Raw genomic sequence first — 19,693 nt, forward strand, 5'->3', positions numbered from 1 at the left:
CTGATAACATCCTGGCACTTTTTTGAGGTGGGTCTGCAGACAAAAAAGTATGTTTATAGCTGTGCTCTGACACTGGTGTTCTGATACTAAATAACTACTAATTGTCAGGATCTTTTAGCTGAAACAGGATGCATATTCCCAAACTTGCCCTGACTAATCATGGGTTTGGATGCCTAGTTAAATGTTTTCATGAAATATAAACCACTGTAATACAGAAACATATTGCTTCTTGTTCTCTGACATGCAGAAGTTTATTTTCCCAACAGAATTTCTGCAAGCTTGCTGTCCCTGTTCCGCTCTCTATATTGGTGTTTGCAAAACTGTCTAATGATTATAAATTCTCTTTGTTATACAGTTGGATGGCACTTCTTCAAAAGCTGAATTGTTTGCTGATCAGCAATGTGATTGTTGGCAGTACTTTGTTACTGTTCTAATGAATTCCTAAAAGCAATCCTTAAATGCAGTAATTTACTTTGACAGAATAATTTTCTCAATTGTGCTTTTAAAAAGTATTCCTAAAAGCAGTATTTGCATTTTGGGTTCTTGCATGATCCTGCAGAATCACTTGATTTATTTAATTAATTAATTTATTTTTAATCTAGAAAATGCAGCTTGTCCATAAAGTGCTTAAAGTCTAGTGGAAAAAAGTTACCTTAGTATATAAGTTCTGTAAGCCCAGTTTCTTATCCTGTACCAAAGCATCACTAATGAAGTGAAAAGAGAGTGATAAGGAATGCTGGCATGAAATGCAGAAAAATAACAGAGCACAACTTCTTAGATTTCACAATTTAATATGCATGTGTGTCTATGAGGGTCAAAAGTGTGTTTTTGCAGTTAAATTCTTTCCATCTTTTCACAAGTTGCAAGCACTTGTTTGCAACTGTATTGCTCTTAAAAATATTTGGGGATTTTAACTTTTAATCATACTTGCCCATGGTGATCTTTTTAGATATTTTTCAACCCTGCTGTTCTTGAGGGTGAAAAAACGCAATTAATTTGTTTGTTAAGTCCTTGCTTATGTAATTTTAAATCTTTTGTTAAGAATAGAATTCTGAAGTTCTTTGTTTTTCTTTTCAGAGACTGATGTGCCTATTATATGTCCTGACCAATGGATATCATATGCTGGTCACTGTTACATAATTCACAGGGACCCCAAAATATGGAAAGATGCTTTAACATCTTGCAGAAAGCAGGATGGGGATCTGGCTAGCATCCATAACGTTGAAGAGTACAGCTTTGTTATTTCTCAGCTTGGGTACCGTGAGTATTTGATTTTTTTTTTTTTTTTCTTTTTCAGTACTGTATCATTCATACTAAGAAAATAAGAAGTTTAAGAGAAAAGGAGGAGGCTGTTTAAAAAATACAAATAAAAAAATGAGCAATATCCTCATCACAAGGTGCAGAAGGATTTAAATTCTAAACTTCGAAAGTTGGAAAAAAAAAAGATAGGAGAATTAAAACTAGAGAGGCTATGCTGTCATGATAAAGCTGTGATCAATGTTGTGAATTGCATCAAACTCCCTTCTCGGGGTCTGCTTCTACCTCTTCTTGTACAGGTTAAGGCCATTTGTAATGTTTTCAGAAGCTGGAAGATTTTTTTACTTTCTTTCTGCAAAGATAGCTGAGAGAAAACAATATTTGTCGGTCAGAAAACTTGGGGAAATTATGGATCCTATTACTGCCATGTCCATGTTTTTCAAGTCATGAAATAAGAAGCTGTCTGTCTCAGTATGTGTATTAAGAGGCACCCCATCTGAAATGCTTCAGTGTTCACATACTCAAGTTCTTGCAAGTCAAATATGGCTGCAGATAACCTTAGGTGAGATGCTCCTTTTGTGAGATGCAACCATGCTGATGCTGAGGCCATTTTGTAGTTGCTGTTGCTTTCCATCTAAATTATTTCACATTTAGTGTCAGATACTGCTATTTGATGGGTGAGACATCTTTACACCCATGTTTGCTGCATTGCAGTAACTAATCCTCTATGTGTTTTTAGTACCCTGTCAGGTAGCTTATTCTCCCTGAAAGGGCAGCAAGCTCTCTTGAGCTGCTGAGTAACAGCAGGAATAGCAATCTGAAAATAGCTGATCTGCTTTAGTTTTGTATCCTGTCCAACTCCATTGCAACAAACAAGAACTTGTTTGTTCTTACAATCATAAAATCATAGGATATCCCAGGTTGGAAGGAACCCACAAGTGTTATCGAGTCCAACTCCACATAGAAATACCTAAAAATTAAGACATATATCTGAGAGTGTTGTTGAACAAATTGTTCTTGAACTCTGGATCCTGTTCCAGGGCCTGACCAGCCTCTGGTGAAAATGCTTTTCCTCATTTCCATCTTGACCGTCCCCTGATGCAGCTCTGTGCCATAGTTCTGGAGCTTCTACCAGAGAGCAGAGCTCAGCGCTGCCCCTCTGCTCCCCTGTGAGGAGCTGCAGCTGCCGTGGGGCCTTCCTTGAGCCTCCTCTGCTTTGGGCTGACCAAACCCAGGGACCCCAGCTGCTCCTTTAATGCCTTATCTGATAGTCCCTTCCCTGTATTCCCAATCCTTCAGGTGGTCTCCCATAGTTTTATGACCTTCTTATATTTTGGCACCCAATCTGCACACAGCCCTCAAGGTGAGGCAGTAGGAACCAGAGTAGAGCATGGCATAGGGCGCAGTAAGAGTGATGTGTTGTCTTGTGAACTATGCAAACTTTTTTTCTTTGAAAAGGGATGATTAGGAAAGGTGAGACCTCTTGATGAGGCATTAGGACATTTGAAAGAATTTGAAGGAGGTTAGATGCATTTTTGACTCATTCCTTGGAAGTAAGTTGTTTCAGAGGTTAAATACCTTTTCCAAAGGCCTTTTCTGGACCGATTGCATTGCACTGTTTTTTTTTAAAGTGAATATTTCTGAAAGGCATATAGTTCTGAAGGAAACCAGACTTCTCACAGATGGCACAAATACTGCAACAGACTATTTAGAAAGTAATCTTTTCAGAGGAGGAAAATTGAAACTGCTGAAAATGCCTTTTAAGGCATTTGTCTCTCAGTATCAGATTGTCATTTCTCACCCCTGTGATGAGAGCACTGTGTACTGCAGTGCCTCAATAATCTTGCCTGGATCAGAACTCTTCTGCAATAAGTGCTGTGCAAACAGAGTAAAAGCCCATCTTTGCACCAGATAATTCAGTCTAGTGGTAAGACTGAGCAATAAGGTGTAAGTATGAGATAAGTATGGTCACAGCAGCAAAACTTCAGTTTTGGCATAATTGACAAAGGAGAACTTTAGAGAAGAACATGAAGAATTAAAAAGGAATGTATTGTGCATATTTACATGGAAATGCAGAATCTGATCTTGAACAAACATGGCTCAGAGCATGTCTGAGAGAGGGGGAAATAGCTAGTTGATAAAGTGGACACAAGATCCCATTTTTACATTTCATGAGCAATTTTGTTGTCAAGTTGACCATGATCAGTATGGCTAGAGAATGTTAAGAGGAAAATTGTTCAAGAAGGGAAAACTGTGAGAACAAACTATGAGCATGAAAGATGTCTGAGTATTGTTAATTCAAAATACAGTTCTATCATGCCACCATTAATGATGGAATTAAATACATTTTATGACTCTCATAACAAATTCCCAATTGCAGTTAACAGCTACAAAGCCAGTACTATAAAGGAACGTCCTTTGATGATGATAAAGTTCAATCATTATCAATGCCCGATTTTTAATCTTCCATAGGATTTTATTCAGAAGTTTTTTTGCAGAAGAAAACCAGATAGTGAACATTATAGTAGCAATATGGTGGAGACTTTTAAGCACAGGTGAACAGACCTCTAAGAAACAGCAGCTGTGAAGTAAGATGCTTGATTAATTCCTACACTTTCCTTCCAAATGAAGATTTACTCCACAGCGGACTGACAAAAAGTGAAATGGCAACAGGAATTGCACATTGCTCTAAAATGAAACAAAGTATAGGAACAGATGATGGGACAACTTGCAAGTGTGCTTGCTGACTGTCATTTCTAAGAGACATGCTGGGTATCTGAGCATTAGAAGAGATGGTACTTGTACTTTCTTTCCTGTGCAAGAAGTGAAAGAGGAGTTAGGATTTTATTTAGGTGGTTAGTTGTATCTTGTTATTTATTTTATCCAAATGTTTTAAGCTGGAAAAGGAGAACAAGGCAGACTATGCTACAACATAATTCAATACAGAGAGCAGGTTTGTGCTTTTGTATGAAGCTAAACACTGCTATTGTAATGCCACTAGAGTGAGTGGCTTTTCCTGAAGACTGGAGTGCGTATGTAGAGAATGCTGTGCCTTCTACATGAAACAGGGAGCCTTAATTTTCTGTGACTTCCTTTTAGCCTTCCTGAGAGTAAGATCCTATAAATAACATAACATATAAGGACTGTTGTCAATCATGTTTTAGAGCCAGATGATGAACTTTGGATTGGGTTGAATGACCTCAAGATTCAGATGTATTTTGAATGGAGTGATGGGACACCTGTCACCTATGCCAAGTGGCTTCGTGGAGAACCCACTCATGCAAACAATAGGCAGGAGGACTGCGTTGTTATGAAGGGAAAGGTAAAGTCATGTTTAACTATTGACTTAATTATATTTTATTTATTTATTTATTTATTTTGCTGCTTCCTTGAGAAACAAGCAAGTGGTGGCTTTCCTTTTAGGTAAATCCTCCCCCAAGGTCCAGAGATTTCTGTATGCACATATGGACTTTGGAAGAAACTTTTAATTACACTGCAAAGCACATGAACATCTAAATCTTTTCTTTGGTCAAGTTCTGGTGAGAAGTGTGTAAATACATATTTTTTCCATGGCAACCAGGCTATAGTGCACATAATCACTGAGCAAGCAGATTTTTAAAAGCAAAAAGTTTTTGTGTATTAATGTCCTTCTTGGGCAGCTCCTATGACAGTGTTAGATGAGGATGCAGTAGATGCTTTGTCTGTATTATGGACTTAGAAGGTCAGGCATGGGAAGGTAGCTGAATGCTTAAACATTAGGGTGCCAGAGTGCAGCACTGGAACCTACAAAGAGTTCAGTTGTGAGTTTCCAAGAATAGTTACATATATAGCTACAGATAAGTACTGTGGAATGTGATTTTTCTTCTTTTTTTTTTTTTTTTTTTTTTTTTTTTTTTATATGCAGAGACGTTGGTAGAAGATGAGTAAGCTGACAAATGAGATCTAACATCTGGATGGGTCTTAAAATAAAATTCAATGGCTAGGATCACAAAGCATTAATATTTGACTTCACTGGTTATGATGATGATGATGTATGCTAAAATGACATGCTAAAAGTGGTAACATTCAGTGCAGCCAGAGAACCCTTGATCATTGCTCAGAAGTTTCTTATGGAAAGCTGGCATGCATAATATTATAAGTAAGAACCAAAAATACCAGTTCAAGGCTGCAGAAGCTTGGCATTGTAGTGACAGGACAAAGTATAATGGTTTTAAACTAAGAGAACTAGATTTAAATTAGATTTCTTAGGAAAATCTTTATAACATGGGTGGTGAGGCAGTGGAACAGGCTGCCCAGAGAAGCTGTGGATGCCCCATCTGTGGAAGTGTACAAGGCTTGGTTGGATGTAGCCCTGGGCAGGGGGATCAGAAGAAGATAGTCTTGAAGGTCCTTTCCAACCCGAACCATTCTATGATCCCCTTTCCTCCTGCATGATTATTGAATTAGTAGTTTTTGTAAAGATGTTGCTTTGCTGTCACCTCAAAGGGTCCAGTTTCCAGCAAGGTTAGTAATCAGAAAAGGTGTACATCAATGTTGAATCATTCTCAGCAGGAGAAGTCAGACTGAGGTTGAAGTTCTGTACTGAAGTTAGTGTAGGTTTTCTTTCCTTAAAAGCTAGGAAAAAATATCCTTAAATACTTAAACATAGAGTACGTCTTTGAAACCTAAATCCCACTTGACTATGATATTCTGTTCTTACGTTCAGGATGGATTTTGGGCGGACCATTCTTGTGAAAAGAAAATTGGCTACATCTGTAAAAGGAAGCCCCTGTCAGAAGCACCTACAGGAGAGGAAACTATTGACATGGGCTGCCAGAGAGTAAGTGAAGAAAAGGTTGTTGAAGCTGAATTGGCTGCTAGGTAGGGTTAAGAAGAGAAAATGGCTCCTGACTGGATCTGGAAGGAGAGGGAGGAAAAAAAAGGAGAAATGGCTTCTGTATTGTCATGATTAGAACAGCTGGCCTTCTCATTTTTATGGCAGATGGGACAGGTGGTACAGATGAATAAATCCAGACCCTGACTCTTTGACTGTTGATGTTCCCTTTGTTTTTCTAGAACTTGAAAGTGTACAAAACTCAAATGTGTAGCTCTTGAGTAGGCTATTATTCCTTGATTGGAGTTTAGACCTTCATAAGAAATTTTTCTTATGCAGCAGAGGAGCAGTTGCTCTTCAGCTCTGTTTGCAATTTTCTTTGTTACTGTTGGTAACAAAGTAACATTAGTAAGAATATGTTTGTCTTCATGATATACTCAAGGTTTTGTGTAGGTTTTAGGTGTTTGGCCATGCTCCCTACTTTGAAGAATTTGTTACAAGTTCCTAAACAAAATGTATCCACTGTGCTCCCTCTGAACTGCCACTGAATTTATTCCATGTTGGATAGTCTTCTTGGTGAGAAACTGAATACCAGGAGAAAATTTGTATAAATTGTTTGCTGTAACTCAGCCACTATTCCTCTGTAAGCATATTCCTGAGATAATGATATTTGGATGACAAAGCATTAGAAGAGTGTTAGTGTTATTTAATAATCTATAAACTTTTCTAATGTGTCACTAGCAATCTAAAAGGACAAGCTTAAATTTGCTTTCCATGGCAGTTCTCATGCTTGCACACCTATGTGCCAGGCAGAGTACTGAAAATGCACAAGAAAAACCTATCATCTCTTTTTATAAGTGGAAATCAAAAATCATTATAAATCAGTACTTTATAAAATCTTTCTTCTTGCCTGTTTCCACTCTGCCTTTTGCAGTTCAATTGTTCCTTTGGCTGATGGTTAGCTGACAGTGTCATGAGATTTTCTTTTTCTTTCTTTGTCTTTTACATTTATGTTTTTATATATTTTTATAGGAACTTTATGAACACTGTAGCGCATTTGATCACTTAATGCTTATTTTGACAGGGCTGGAAAAGGCATGGTTTTTATTGTTACTTCATTGGGAATACATTTGTAACATTTTCCCAAGCAAATCAAACTTGTGAAAGGCATAAAGCGTATTTAGCAACTGTTCAAGACAGGTAAGTGATAACTGCTTGCATTAAGGGCCACATGAGAATTTAGCATCTAATATCATCTGAATGTCAAAATAAAGATTTTGATATGGATGAAAATCTTGCTTGAGAGGACAGCTATATAAACATACAAAACTTGTAAAAGATTTTGCATACATATTCAAATCTGTGAATTCAGTTCATAGTAAAAATAGTCAATGGATATGAAATAATTTTTTGCCATTGAAAGCCAAGGAAAACATAGAGTTTTGTTTTTCTTTAATTGTAGTGGTTTGAGGATAAGTTTACTTGAGTGTGGGTGTAAGAGCACAGAATTCAATTTTAAATACTCAAGTGAAGAGATTCACAGAATCACCCGGGTTGGAAGGGACCTCAAGGATCATGTAGTTCCAACCCCCCTGCCTAGCAGGGCCAAACATACACATTTAGATCAGGTTGCCCAGGACCCCGTCCAACCTGGCCTTGAACACGTCCAAGGACGGGGCATCCACAACCTCCCTGGGCAGCCCGTTCCAGGGCCTAACCACTCTCCTTGTAAAGAAATTTAAGTGAATTCCTCTTGAAAAGTAACTGAAATGGGGAAGAGGAGCTCGATGTCAAATATCAGTTCTTTTCAGAATTGAACTACTTACTCAAAGTTTAAATAAGAATCCAAATGAGGATAGAAGTGCTTGGTACTTTAAAACATCACAATTCCATGAAGGTTCAATGTGTGCTAAGTTTCTGAGCAGCTGATACACATTATTGAATACAGCATATTTCAAAAATGAAAGAGTTATGAAATAAAGGCTGGTGTGCCTGCAGTTGACTCCACGTCTTACACTTTCTCTGATTTCTTTCATTATAATTTGAATAGGTATGTTTCAGCATGAAAACTGTTTCATGGATAGTAACCCTGAAAATGCAGGTTGAACTGCAGCTGTGATAAAAAATAGTGAAGTAATGTGGTCTTTGGACTATATCTTGTTACAAGAGAGACTTTTTTTTTTACATTAGCTCTGATTTTCCAAAGGCTTTTTATTTAAACACAGTAATGAACTATGACAGCTTTACCTCTGAGTAGGTTTGTTTCCCAAACATAAAAGTTCATGTATGATCACTGGATCTGATTTGCAGTTTTCCTTAGTTTAACAGTTTGTTATCGTCATACTTCAGCCTTGACTTTAGTGTATTTCTGTAATAGTGCTGAGGCCTTTTGTGGTTTTTGGGTTTGCCTGTAACAAGAAGTTATTAAAATAGAAGGGTACCTTTGAAATAGAAGGGTATCTTTGAAATACAGTGGTATTACAATTAAGTCCTGTCTTGTTCCTTCATTTCCATATCCTCTCCAATTTCATATCAATTCACCATTATACCACTTTCTATACTGGACTGGAAGAGAAGACAGAATACTTCGGTATTCAAGCTTACAAACTAAATATTATGTTTTGGTTTGTTCATGTAAATCCCTCCATGTCATTCTTTTAAGAAAGTACAAGGGTAGTTCTGAGAAAATAAACTATTTACAGTTTTAAAAAATGAATCCAGTGGTATTAATTTAACAGTTGTATTCTTTTGAACAGATATGAACAAGCCTATCTGACTAGCCTGGTTGGGCTGAAAACAGAAAGATACTTTTGGATTGGACTTTCAGATGTAGAAGAAAAGGGAACTTTCAAGTGGGCTAATGGCGAATATGTCTTATTTACACACTGGAATTCTGAAATGCCTGGTAGCTATGACTCTATGCTTTCTAATGAATGCAGTGGCCAGAATATATCACTCACCGATTGCATTTTTTATTTCAGTCCTTAGTCCCTGTCTAATGGCACAATGACCAATTGCTCTCAGATATCTGTCTGCTCTCTCAAGCATGCTGTGCTGGTGCTAACTTGCTGCATGCACTCAGGCTTTTAATCTGAGTGTGAAAGAAACTTCAAAGCTCTGTCAAGTTTCTGATTTCCTGTCATTCTGCATGTTCTACTCTAGAAGATCATTCTCTTCAGACATATTGTGCCTTGCTCAAAAATCCTGCCTATTCAGCCGTATCTCATAGTGCGTTTGCTAAGTGCATGTTTTGAGTTGTGGGAAATCACAGCACATGTAAAGCACCTGTCTTAGAGAAAACAAGGTTGTAGGAAAGGACAAGAGGAAGGTTTGTGTTTAATTTTTTTCACTTAATATCTTTCCTTGATGAATTGTACTTGTGTATATATGGGAAACCTTTTTACGTCTGACATGGTTACATCAGAAGGAAGATGATCTCTTGCCTTCAAGATTCTGATGTGTTATATCAGGCTTTTGGGAGGTTGTCTGATGCTCTTCAATTGCAGTGTCTTAAATTCTGATTTAAATGTGTCTCATGGAGTGGTAAGGCTGAGTAGACTAAGACAGCAGCAAGCCTATATATAGCGAGCTCATTTTATTAAATTATAGTCAAATCAGACAAATTTGGGAAAACTGCTCTTATCATGTCTTCTGTTTTAGGGAAGAATTGGTTGAATTGCATAATGGTGCTAGAGTCAGCCATTGGAACTTGATGTGATTTGATGTAAGGCACATCAAGTATCTCAGATATGTATCAAGTATCTCAGATATGGGTGAAGCACATTTTTGCCTTTTTCTCCATGAGTTAGAAAAATTTTTGACTCTGTACAAGCAAATACTTTGGTTTCTAACAGGATAGAATATGAAGTTTTCCAAAATTCTCAGTGACCCCCTGAAATGTTGCCTTTATGTGTTCCTGTTTTCAACCAGGAAGAAAGCCAGGCTGTGTTGCTATGAGAACTGGAACGGCAGGTGGATTATGGGATGTAATAAAATGTGAGGAAAAGGCAAAATTCCTATGTAAAATGTGGGCAGAGGGAGTAACACCTCCACCTGTTCCTACAACAACTCCTGTTCCCAGTTGTCCAGAAGGTTGGGACTCAAACAATCGTATTAGCTTTTGTTTCAAAGTAAGTTGTTGCTTCATTCTCAATTAAGATGTTTCTATTTGGTACACCTGCATGCAATAAAAATTGGTGTACAATAGTCTTGCTGTTTCTTCAGCTTATTCACAGATTATGTTCAGGTCCTGTCCCCTTTTATTGAAGTATTTGTCATTTTCTTTACTTTTTTAAAGTCTGATCTTGAGGTCTGATTTTCTGAGCTTAATTTTCCATCCTTGTTCTATTTGAAGTGTCTTTCTCCTGTCAGTTTGCAGCAGTTATTGCTGTCAGCAATGCAGTCTGCCAGCTTGCCTCAAAGATGCTCGTTTGAAACCTGTTTTTCAAACAGATGAACACTAACTGGCCTTATTATAATTTGTAATTGTAATTTTCTGTAATCCCCATAGAGTAAGTTAATTTTAAGTGAATTGGTTTTGAATATCTTGATCATGTAATCTATTTATGGTCTATTATACCTGATGGTAAAATATGCTGTCTTTAGCCTTTTTCAAAAGGAGAGCAAAAGAAAACATGGCTTGAATCTCAAGAGTTTTGTCGAACTATAGGGGGAGATCTTGCCTCCATTAATGGTAAAGAAGAGCAGTATGTGATATGGCGTTCTATTGCGTGAGTATCTGTAATGTCATCATCTGTTCACTGCAATTATCCTTTTGATCTTTCTGAAATATTTCATTTTGAAATTACTACACATGACAATTTGTTTAACATAAGCAAATGTACAAATAGGAAAACTGTCAAGATATAAATCTAGTCATTGTTTTGGTTCATTTTAAGAACTAATCAGAAAAGAGCCAACTTCAGATTCTTTTTTTTTTTCCCCTACACAGGGTATGTAAATACAGTTAGTAGATCCTTGAACTGTAATAAGAAAGTGAGAGATTTGATCATACTCTGAATGTGATCAAATACTATTAAAAAGATAACACTTGTAATATGACATGAATGGAGGGAGCTCAGTGAACACATATGTAACTGTCTAACTGGAAAGCAAGACTGAAACCTGGCAGACTTGCAAAATGCAGCAGACCTTCAAGTAGGAGGTCTCAGATCAGTCAAGGAAGAAGTCTCTGCATTACTATGTATTGGTTCAATAAATTCTGATTAATCAGTAAAGCGTATCTGCTTGAAGACAACAAGTAGCTAAGGTACTATTTTTTAATGCGATTCTGCTGCAGCAAGTAATTTTGTGTTTGGAAACACTACATGCCTTTAAAGAGAAAACAGAGAAATAGTAGGTACTGGAGTGTTGTAGAAAAGTACTAAGACTCCTTATTAGATTTCCAGGAGTTGGATTGGATCTGGACACATTCTGTATAAGACAATGTTTCAGACTGACTTGAGTTAATGTGTAGTGCTAAAAGCTAGAAATGTTGAATTTTACCAGTTGTCCTCTCCACTTTTTATTTCTTAGAGGTTTAAGAATTATTTGTATAGAGGCTTATGAACTGCTGTGAATGCTAGCTTATAAAAATATTGTAATGCCCTTATTAGTTTTGTTTTTATGTTTAAGCTCTTTATAAATTGAATATTTATTATTTTTTTCTTTTGTTTTGTTTAGAAACAATGGTTTTTACCACCAGCATTTCTGGATGGGCTTGTATTACTTGAATCCTGATGATGGCTTTGTCTGGAGTGATGGATCTCCGGTCAGTGGTTTAATTCTTCACAGCTCTTATTTTCCATTCCCTGTGTTTCTCAAGTGCGTGGTGTAAATGTCTGTGTACAGTTTTGTGTTTAACCATAACACTCTGCTCTGTCATGTTCACTTTAGGAATCTTATGACTAGCAATTTCATGGCTGAATTTTATGTCTAAACCATACTGATTTTTTAATTGGAAGAAAAAAATATATATTTAAATCAGTGAGAAAGTTGAATTCATGGAGATTAAAAAAAGTATGTTCTTATGAATGAAAGTTTGTTTTGAAAAAAATAACCTATCATTAGTATTTCTGTTCTTTTCAAATTACATCTTGATCTGAAGTGGCCTACATTCACTGGAGCTGAAGGCAATTGTGGCTTGTCTGTACGTTAGACTAAGATGTTAAACTGTGAAAGCAAAATTGGTTCTGCAGGTGTGGGTGTATTTAATATGAAGTTGGTAAATATATATATATGTATATATATATATAATATATATAAATATATATATTGGTGAAAGTCTACATACAGAAAACTGAAATTAGAATTTAAACAGGAAAATTAGAGTAGAAGTTTTTATTAGATAAATGGCAACACTTTTGTGTTTCTTTGTAATGTCCTATTATTTTACTCAGAGGATATTTACTTAATCTAGCAACATATGGCATTCACCATCATTGTCATTAGATGAATTTAATAGAATTTATGTCCTTAAAAAAATCAATATTCTTCTAAGTTTGATAAGTAACAACAGTTACTTACATTGTGGTCCAAAAATAAATCTGGAATGTCAGTATTTGCAGGGGGAAGCTGTTTATCTCTTACCTCAGTTTTTCTACTGGCAGTATCAACAGACCTTATGCCTGTGTTTTGATACAGCCTCTTCCTTTTCTCCGTTATTATTGTACTGTATTACAGGATCCTCACAAAACCTTTTCTATCATAGGTGAGGTATGAGAACTGGGGCTTTGGGGAACCCAATAATTACCAAGGAATTGAACTCTGTGCAGAGATCAGTGGTGATTCAAGCATGCTTTGGAATGACAGGCACTGTGATTATCTATATGGATGGATCTGCCAGATAAGAAAAGGTACTGTTGCATCCTTCTCTGTTTTGTGAGAATAAGAAAAGAATCTGTTTGTTTTTTTTTTTTTTTTCCCTTAACTTTAAAAACAAAAAAATTAAAACCTGTTTACCATAATGGTTCTCTGTGAAAGCTGAAATGTGAAGGTGGCATAAGGATTTACCTGTCTTTGATGCATCCAAAGATGCAGAAACAATGGTGCCCTGTTGGGGCTTCTTGCTGTTCTTTCTCTATGATTTCAGAAAGATAAATGTGATTCCTCAAAACTAGTAGATGTTACTTTGACTATTCATATTCACTTCTTATTTCATGCTTTCTTCAGTAAATGCTACTTTTATTTTTTTTTTTTCTCTGAGTTGAGCTTCAGCTTGTAAGAAAATAGTTTACAGTACTTGAAGCTTTGTGTGTGAAAACTCTCTCCTTTATTTGGCATAGGTACTATTTGATAAACGAATGTAATGTATAATTGCAAGATGTAGCCTGATTTGGGGATAATTTGTTTTGCATTGACTAAGTTTTATATTTATATATATATTTATATTCATTAGTTGTTTGTCACAAAGTACCCTTGAATTCTAAGTTTGTTATCTGAAAACATCAAGACAAAAAATTATTTTGGCAAAGTATCTGCTCCACAAACAACACGTGTAAGTACCTTTGAGAATTCTGGAAAGTGCTTAGTTAAGCTTTTTGCCACAGTCATAAGTTGGGAGGGCAAGGAGCAAAACAAGGATGTCTTATTTGTAATTATCAGATTATTGACAGTAAGCTACCAAATCTACTGTGTGTTGGTAAAAGGATTACTTGGGCATTGAATTTTTTATTAAATGTCAATATAAATGAGATTATTTATAGTACAAACAAAATTGATAAACCTGTAGAGAGATGTCCTGTTTTAGAAATTGTTTTTCTGTGATAGTAATGATGTCATGAATCTATCTCTGTTGTGCCATAACCAAATCAAACAGGGATATACTGTAACCTGAAATATTATTTTTAGGACAGACCAGTTAATTACTTGGAAGTATGTATTTTCCAGTCAGATTTTCTCTGTGGAGATTTTTAAGATCTCAGTGTAAGCTCTTGCTGTTCTGAGAGAACAACCTGGTCGATGAAAAGCTGGACATGAGTCAGCTTTGCAGTCTGGAAGGCCAACTGTATCCTGAGCTGCTTCAGAAGGGAGGTGGCAGCAAAGTGAGGGAATTGATTGTCCTCCTCTGCTCTTGTGAGGCCCCATTTCGAGTGCTGCATCCAGGCCTGGGGTCCCCAGCGCAAGGAGGACAGAACTGTTGGAGCAGGAATAGAGGAGAGTCAAGAAAATGATCAGAGCGCTGGAGCACCTCTCCTGTGAAGAAAGGTTGAGGGAACTGAGCTTGTTCAGCCTGGAGAAGAGAAAGCTCCAGGGAGATCTCATTGCAGCCTTCCAGTATTTAAAAGGAGCAGTATTTAAACAGGAGGGAGACAGACCTGTTACAGTCTGATAGTGATAGGACAAGGATGAATGGTTTTAAACTGAAAGAGGGGATATTTAGATTAGATATTAGGAGGAAATTTTTTACTCAGAAGGTGATGAAGCACTGCGACAGGCTGCCCAGAGAAACTGTGTGTGCTCCATGTGCTCCATCCATGGAGGCACTGAAGGCTGGGGCTCTGGGCAGCCTGATCTGATTCATGGTAACCCTACCCACAACGAGGTTGAAGCTAGATGATCTTTAAAGTTTCTTCCAACCTAAGCCATTCTATGATTCCTGCTAAAAAAGGTGGGAGAAACAGGACTGTCTTAATAGCAAGAATGCCCTGAGACATAAGATTTTCAGCATTTAGGGAATATCAAATACGATCACTTAATTTAGGCAAATATCAGGCTATTATAAAGTGCCTTGCACATTAGGAATAGTTTATATTTAGAGCATCAGGGAACAGGAGTTTTTATTTAAAATTGGCCAAAAATAAGAGATTTAGACCATTTAGTTCCTTCTAGTTTTTGGTAGTAAATCCATGGCTAACATAAAATTCAATGTTAAGAGGCATGCCTATCACTCATGGTAAACATTTTCTCTTACTGTTATATTAAATTCCGTTTTCTTACAGGTGCAAGTTTAAAGCCCGAACCAACAGAATCTCCTGTACCCAGTAAGTGTTCTTGCTTTTGCTATTAGTGTATGCGTGTTTAAGCATGTTTTAAAAATTATACTAATGAGAATATCTTGTACCTTACTAACAGTATAGTTAGCTTACTATTTATCTTGCAGAGTATGTGACTACTGAGGATGGATGGATTATAAATGAAGACAGACATTATTATTTCAGCACGGAGAGTGTTCCAATGGAAAAAGGTCGAGAGTTTTGCAAACAGAACTTTGGAGATCTGGCAGTCATTGAGAGTGAAACTGAAAGAAAGTTCCTCTGGCGATATGTAAGGAAAATTAATTAATACTATGCAATAATCCAGAGGAAAAGAGTGCGTTCACAAGTCCTGTTCAATCTGTTATTCTCCTTACAAGTTTTATAACAGTGGAGTCAGTGAAACTGCAGTAGCATTAAGCCAGATGAAAATGTATGATAAATCCAAGGTGTTTTTTTTTTTTTTTTTTTTTTTTTTTTAGATTGCTTCTTATCAGAGACAGGGCCTTTTGTGTATAGAAATAAGTACAGTAAGCATTAAATAAATTCTTATTTGCTTTTAAATTATACCATGTGGCAGTTAGAACACATTATCATAGAATTATAGAATCATAGGATATCTGAAGTTGGAAGGGGCCCACAAAGATCATTGATTCCATTGTATCTATCTGCAACTGCTAATGTCTTAATGCTTAGTTTTAATTAATTTTTGGCTTTGTTTTAGCAAGAACCATTGTAATCTTGAGCTACAATTTGCTAGGGCAAGTGAGTTAACTGAAAGATGATGGATGAAACATTTGAAGTAGTGAATCAAAATAGGTATTTGTTTACACACAACTCTCTGAACATTGGCTTTTGAATTTGTCAGTGTATCTGAGATGTAGTCTATCTAGCAACCTCTTTTTGGTCAGGGAGGCAGAAGGACAAAATTGTCCTATGGAGCATAATTAGGGGTGAAGTACTTGAGTGGCAGACTATGAGCAAAGAGCTTTTAGATGATGTTTCCTTGGTGACTGAAAGTTAGTTGCCTGATTTCTGTCTTCAGACCGCCTTAAGTCAGTAATCTAGAAATCAGATTCGATTTACTTGAAACCTTCCCTGATCTTGCTGAAGGATGTCAGTGAGTTGACACGAGCCTATACTGACAACCAAGTTGTAGGAGGGTTTGTTTCTTGCAGTGTTTGTAGATGATGTCTGCCACAGAGGCTGTTCAAGAATTGAGAATTTCACTGACTTTCAAGTAAGACTGTAAAAAGTTATAATATAGTAAGCAAATTTTTTGATCAGTGGTGAAGTGTCTACTTTAAGTTTGCTGTTGTATCTAGAAAATATAGCAATCTGTATTCCCTGTGAATAAATAATATATTACTCATTATTAATGATTTTGTGATAAGAGGAGTAAGCATATACAATATTAACTATTATATTCTAGATCTTGAAAAATGGCAAAGAGGAAGCATATTTCATTGGTTTGCAACTGAGTGTTGATCAAAGGACAAGGTAGGTGAATGTGAACCATCATGGTTGCATTTGTTGAGCAGAGAAAAAATTGTGAAGTGCTTCAAGTGCTACAATGAAATTGTATCCTATCAAAGTGCATGAAAATGTTTTTAAGTTTCACTCAGTATTTCCAGGGATTAGTATTTCATGCTTGATGTTTTTAATTGCAAATGTGTATGCTGTCCTAAATTTGTTACAATTTTTCATCTGCATAGTAGAATAATCAAGCATTTTGCTTGTGTTACCACTAAAATCGCTTATGTGTAACAGGTAAAGTGAATGCATGACTTAGGGAAAACGGTGAGTGTATGTACTATCTCATTCTGAAATGATGTCCAGCTTTCATGTTGGCCTGGATGGATATTTTGGGTATTGTCCTATCAGCTGTAGAAATGTCTGCTTGTATAAATCAAAAGTAAGCACACATACTATGTTTATGCAAGGAGAATAGTTCTAATGCAGTTGGCAGCGAGACAAACCAGTCAAAAAACCTTGTACACATTAGACTGTGAATGGCTGAACTAAAGATACTGCAAAATGACATTTTTTTTGATATGAAATCAATCCTACTAATATTAAAGAAGTGATTTGTTGGATTATTTTTCTTAAGCTGGATGGATGGCACACCGGTGAATTATTTGGCATGGGCACCACATGAACCTAACTTCGCAAATAATGATGAAAACTGTGTAGTCATGTATAAAAATTTAGGTGAGTTCTGTATGTTTGCTGTTGAATTTCTTTATTTATGTGCTTGTGTCCCAAATTTTTTCCTCTGAGAGGCACCCATTCTCTCTCTTTTTTTTTTTTTTTTTTTTTTTTTGTTCTTCGTTTGCTGTTGTATGTTGTTGCAAAAGACCACAGTATTATAGTTTGGACTTAACATTTCTCAGTTCCTATGTTTATCTTAAATATAACATGGGGAAGCTCAGATAGAAGTTTGTGGTTATGATTGCTATGCAACTGTTTTATATTTTTAAATGAAAATGACTTACTGTGTCACTATAGAACTCTACTTGTTTCTACGTTGCTTTCAGTGTTAATGACAGCATGTCTAAAGTGCCATATTTATCCTAGATTTTGATATAGAATTATAATAAACTGAAGGACTTTGGATTTGATCTGTCACCTTTGTTTCAGAATGAGTGTAAATTATTTTGATCTAACTAATTCTGGATATGGCAACATACAGTCCCCCTTTTTATCTCACATTTAGGATTTTGGAATGATATAAATTGTGGTTATCCAAATCCCTACATATGTGAAAGACACAACAGTTCCATTAATTCCACACTTCCTTCAACAACATTTTCAACTCCAAGAGGATGTAATCCAACTTGGCTTTCCTTTCAGAATAAGGTACTATAACAAATGCAGAGCATGTTGGATGTTTGGCAAAGCATTAAATAACAGGAAAGAGATTATTTAATAATGTTGTTTCTTATTGCAGTAACATTATTTTTTTCCAGAGAGCTGGTTGATGTCTACGTGTTTTTCTTTGTTTGTCCATTCACTATTTTGTTTTTTGACACTTCATTAGAAGTGATGTATAAAAATATTTAGTTGCAGTTTATGAAAGTCATTATTTAGTCTTCTCTTCAAGCCTTTTTTAGTGCATTTCCTAAAGAATTTAGATGTAATTCTTGAAGTATTGACACTTTGGTCATATATTTTAATCAAACTATGATGCTCTTTCAGTAATGAATATATTTTGCCTTTCTTGACTGTAGAACTGTGAAAAGTTTTGTCGAGTCAAATTATATAAAAAAAATAAAAATACAAACAAACTAATGGATTGATATTGGTCTTGTAGAGCTATCAATATTAGTTGTCTGTCATTAAAAGTCAGGTTTTCCTTATTTTCTACCAATTTCGAATGAAATCTAGTATGCGTCTTGTTTAGGAGAATGTTTTCTTGAAACTTTACATTTTACCGAGAGAATGGACCAAATTCAAAAGTTCATTTTGAGCAGAATGTGTTTTGTACCAGTTAAATCTGTTACTTCACCACATTTTCTCCTTCCTGCTTTGCTTGAAACAATGTTCAATCTGTAAGTGATGTTGGAATAAAGGTAATAAATGGCGGATTTGTTCACGTTTTAGTGTTACAAAATATTTGGATCTTCAGAAGATGAACGTGTCACTTGGCATGCCGCACGAACAGCTTGCATGAATTTAGGAGGAAACCTGGCTGCTATCCCTAATGAACAAGTGCAAGGTACTGCAAATAGTTCTATATCAACCAGATGAGATGACATTTAGTTTTTACAGATGGTTGTATTTGTGTAAACATGGACAACGTTTGAATGATTTCTTTGCATCTGATTTTGGTTCCACAACATACAATACTTAGAAGTTTACAGTGAAATCTGCACCTGAATCTACCAAATTCTACTGCTGGCTTAGAGATGCATACATATTATCTTGGTGACCTAAGTAGTGCTTTTTCTGCCTGCACATGGTGCCAGCTGGACCCAGCAAGTTTCATTCCAAGTGATGTAGTTTCACTAGTTGGCTTTAACTCACTGCAAGGTTTTCCACTGTAACTCAAGCAGAATGCCTTTGGGATTAAAACTTGCTGTCTCTGGGCAGTTTGGGGCACGGGTTTGACTGATCATACACCTAGCCATTACTCACTTCATAGTTGCATAATTCTTTTCACTAGAGAAGCTTGTTTTAATGATTACAAGGATCACATCGTTGATTGGGTAAATGGGCAGATATCCCATGCTTGAATAAAAATGATGCATTAAATTAGGAGAGATTTTGATAGATGTTAATAACTTCTCTTTTTAGAAATATTGTTTTAAACTACACTGAGAAATAGATACTGCATAATGCATACTATTTGTGAACTCAAAAGATCTGAAAAGTTATATTTTGTAAAACAAGTTGCACTTTGAGCAGTTAACTAGTTTAACTAGTTAATTGCTAAAATGTTAGATTGCTAACATGAATTTAGCACTACTTAATTTTTTCCACACTTGAAGAGATGAAGAGTCAAACTTTCACAGACTTATTGAGCATGATTAAATTCTTTTCTAACATAAAACTACAGTTTCTCAGATGACTCATGCAGGGCTTGAATTCTGGGAAAGAATGAAATGACCAATAAAACTACAAATGACCAACTAAACTATTGTTAGTGCTG

The 19,693-nt window shown here is 36.0% G+C and overlaps 1 protein-coding gene across 1 annotated transcript in view; it reads left to right on the forward strand.

Moving 5' to 3' along the window:
* The window catches only part of LOC306948437 (macrophage mannose receptor 1-like), a gene marked incomplete at both ends in the record, with an annotated part of 48,826 nt that overhangs the window by 17,343 nt on the left and 11,790 nt on the right, over window positions 1-19,693 (forward strand). The window contains 15 exons of the mRNA XM_079538069.1: window positions 1,078-1,260; window positions 4,422-4,579; window positions 5,963-6,076; window positions 7,155-7,270; window positions 8,827-8,975; window positions 10,001-10,200; window positions 10,676-10,800; window positions 11,753-11,840; window positions 12,780-12,924; window positions 15,010-15,051; window positions 15,171-15,334; window positions 16,475-16,542; window positions 17,153-17,253; window positions 17,759-17,901; window positions 18,646-18,760. Coding sequence (XP_079394195.1) covers window positions 1,078-1,260; window positions 4,422-4,579; window positions 5,963-6,076; window positions 7,155-7,270; window positions 8,827-8,975; window positions 10,001-10,200; window positions 10,676-10,800; window positions 11,753-11,840; window positions 12,780-12,924; window positions 15,010-15,051; window positions 15,171-15,334; window positions 16,475-16,542; window positions 17,153-17,253; window positions 17,759-17,901; window positions 18,646-18,760 — 1,911 coding nt within the window. The remainder of the gene's footprint in view (window positions 1-1,077; window positions 1,261-4,421; window positions 4,580-5,962; window positions 6,077-7,154; window positions 7,271-8,826; window positions 8,976-10,000; window positions 10,201-10,675; window positions 10,801-11,752; window positions 11,841-12,779; window positions 12,925-15,009; window positions 15,052-15,170; window positions 15,335-16,474; window positions 16,543-17,152; window positions 17,254-17,758; window positions 17,902-18,645; window positions 18,761-19,693) is intronic.

The sequence above is a fragment of the Tetrao urogallus genome, assembly GCF_951394365.1.
Source record: "Tetrao urogallus genome assembly, chromosome: 7".
In the NCBI taxonomy this organism is placed as follows: domain Eukaryota; kingdom Metazoa; phylum Chordata; class Aves; order Galliformes; family Phasianidae; genus Tetrao; species Tetrao urogallus.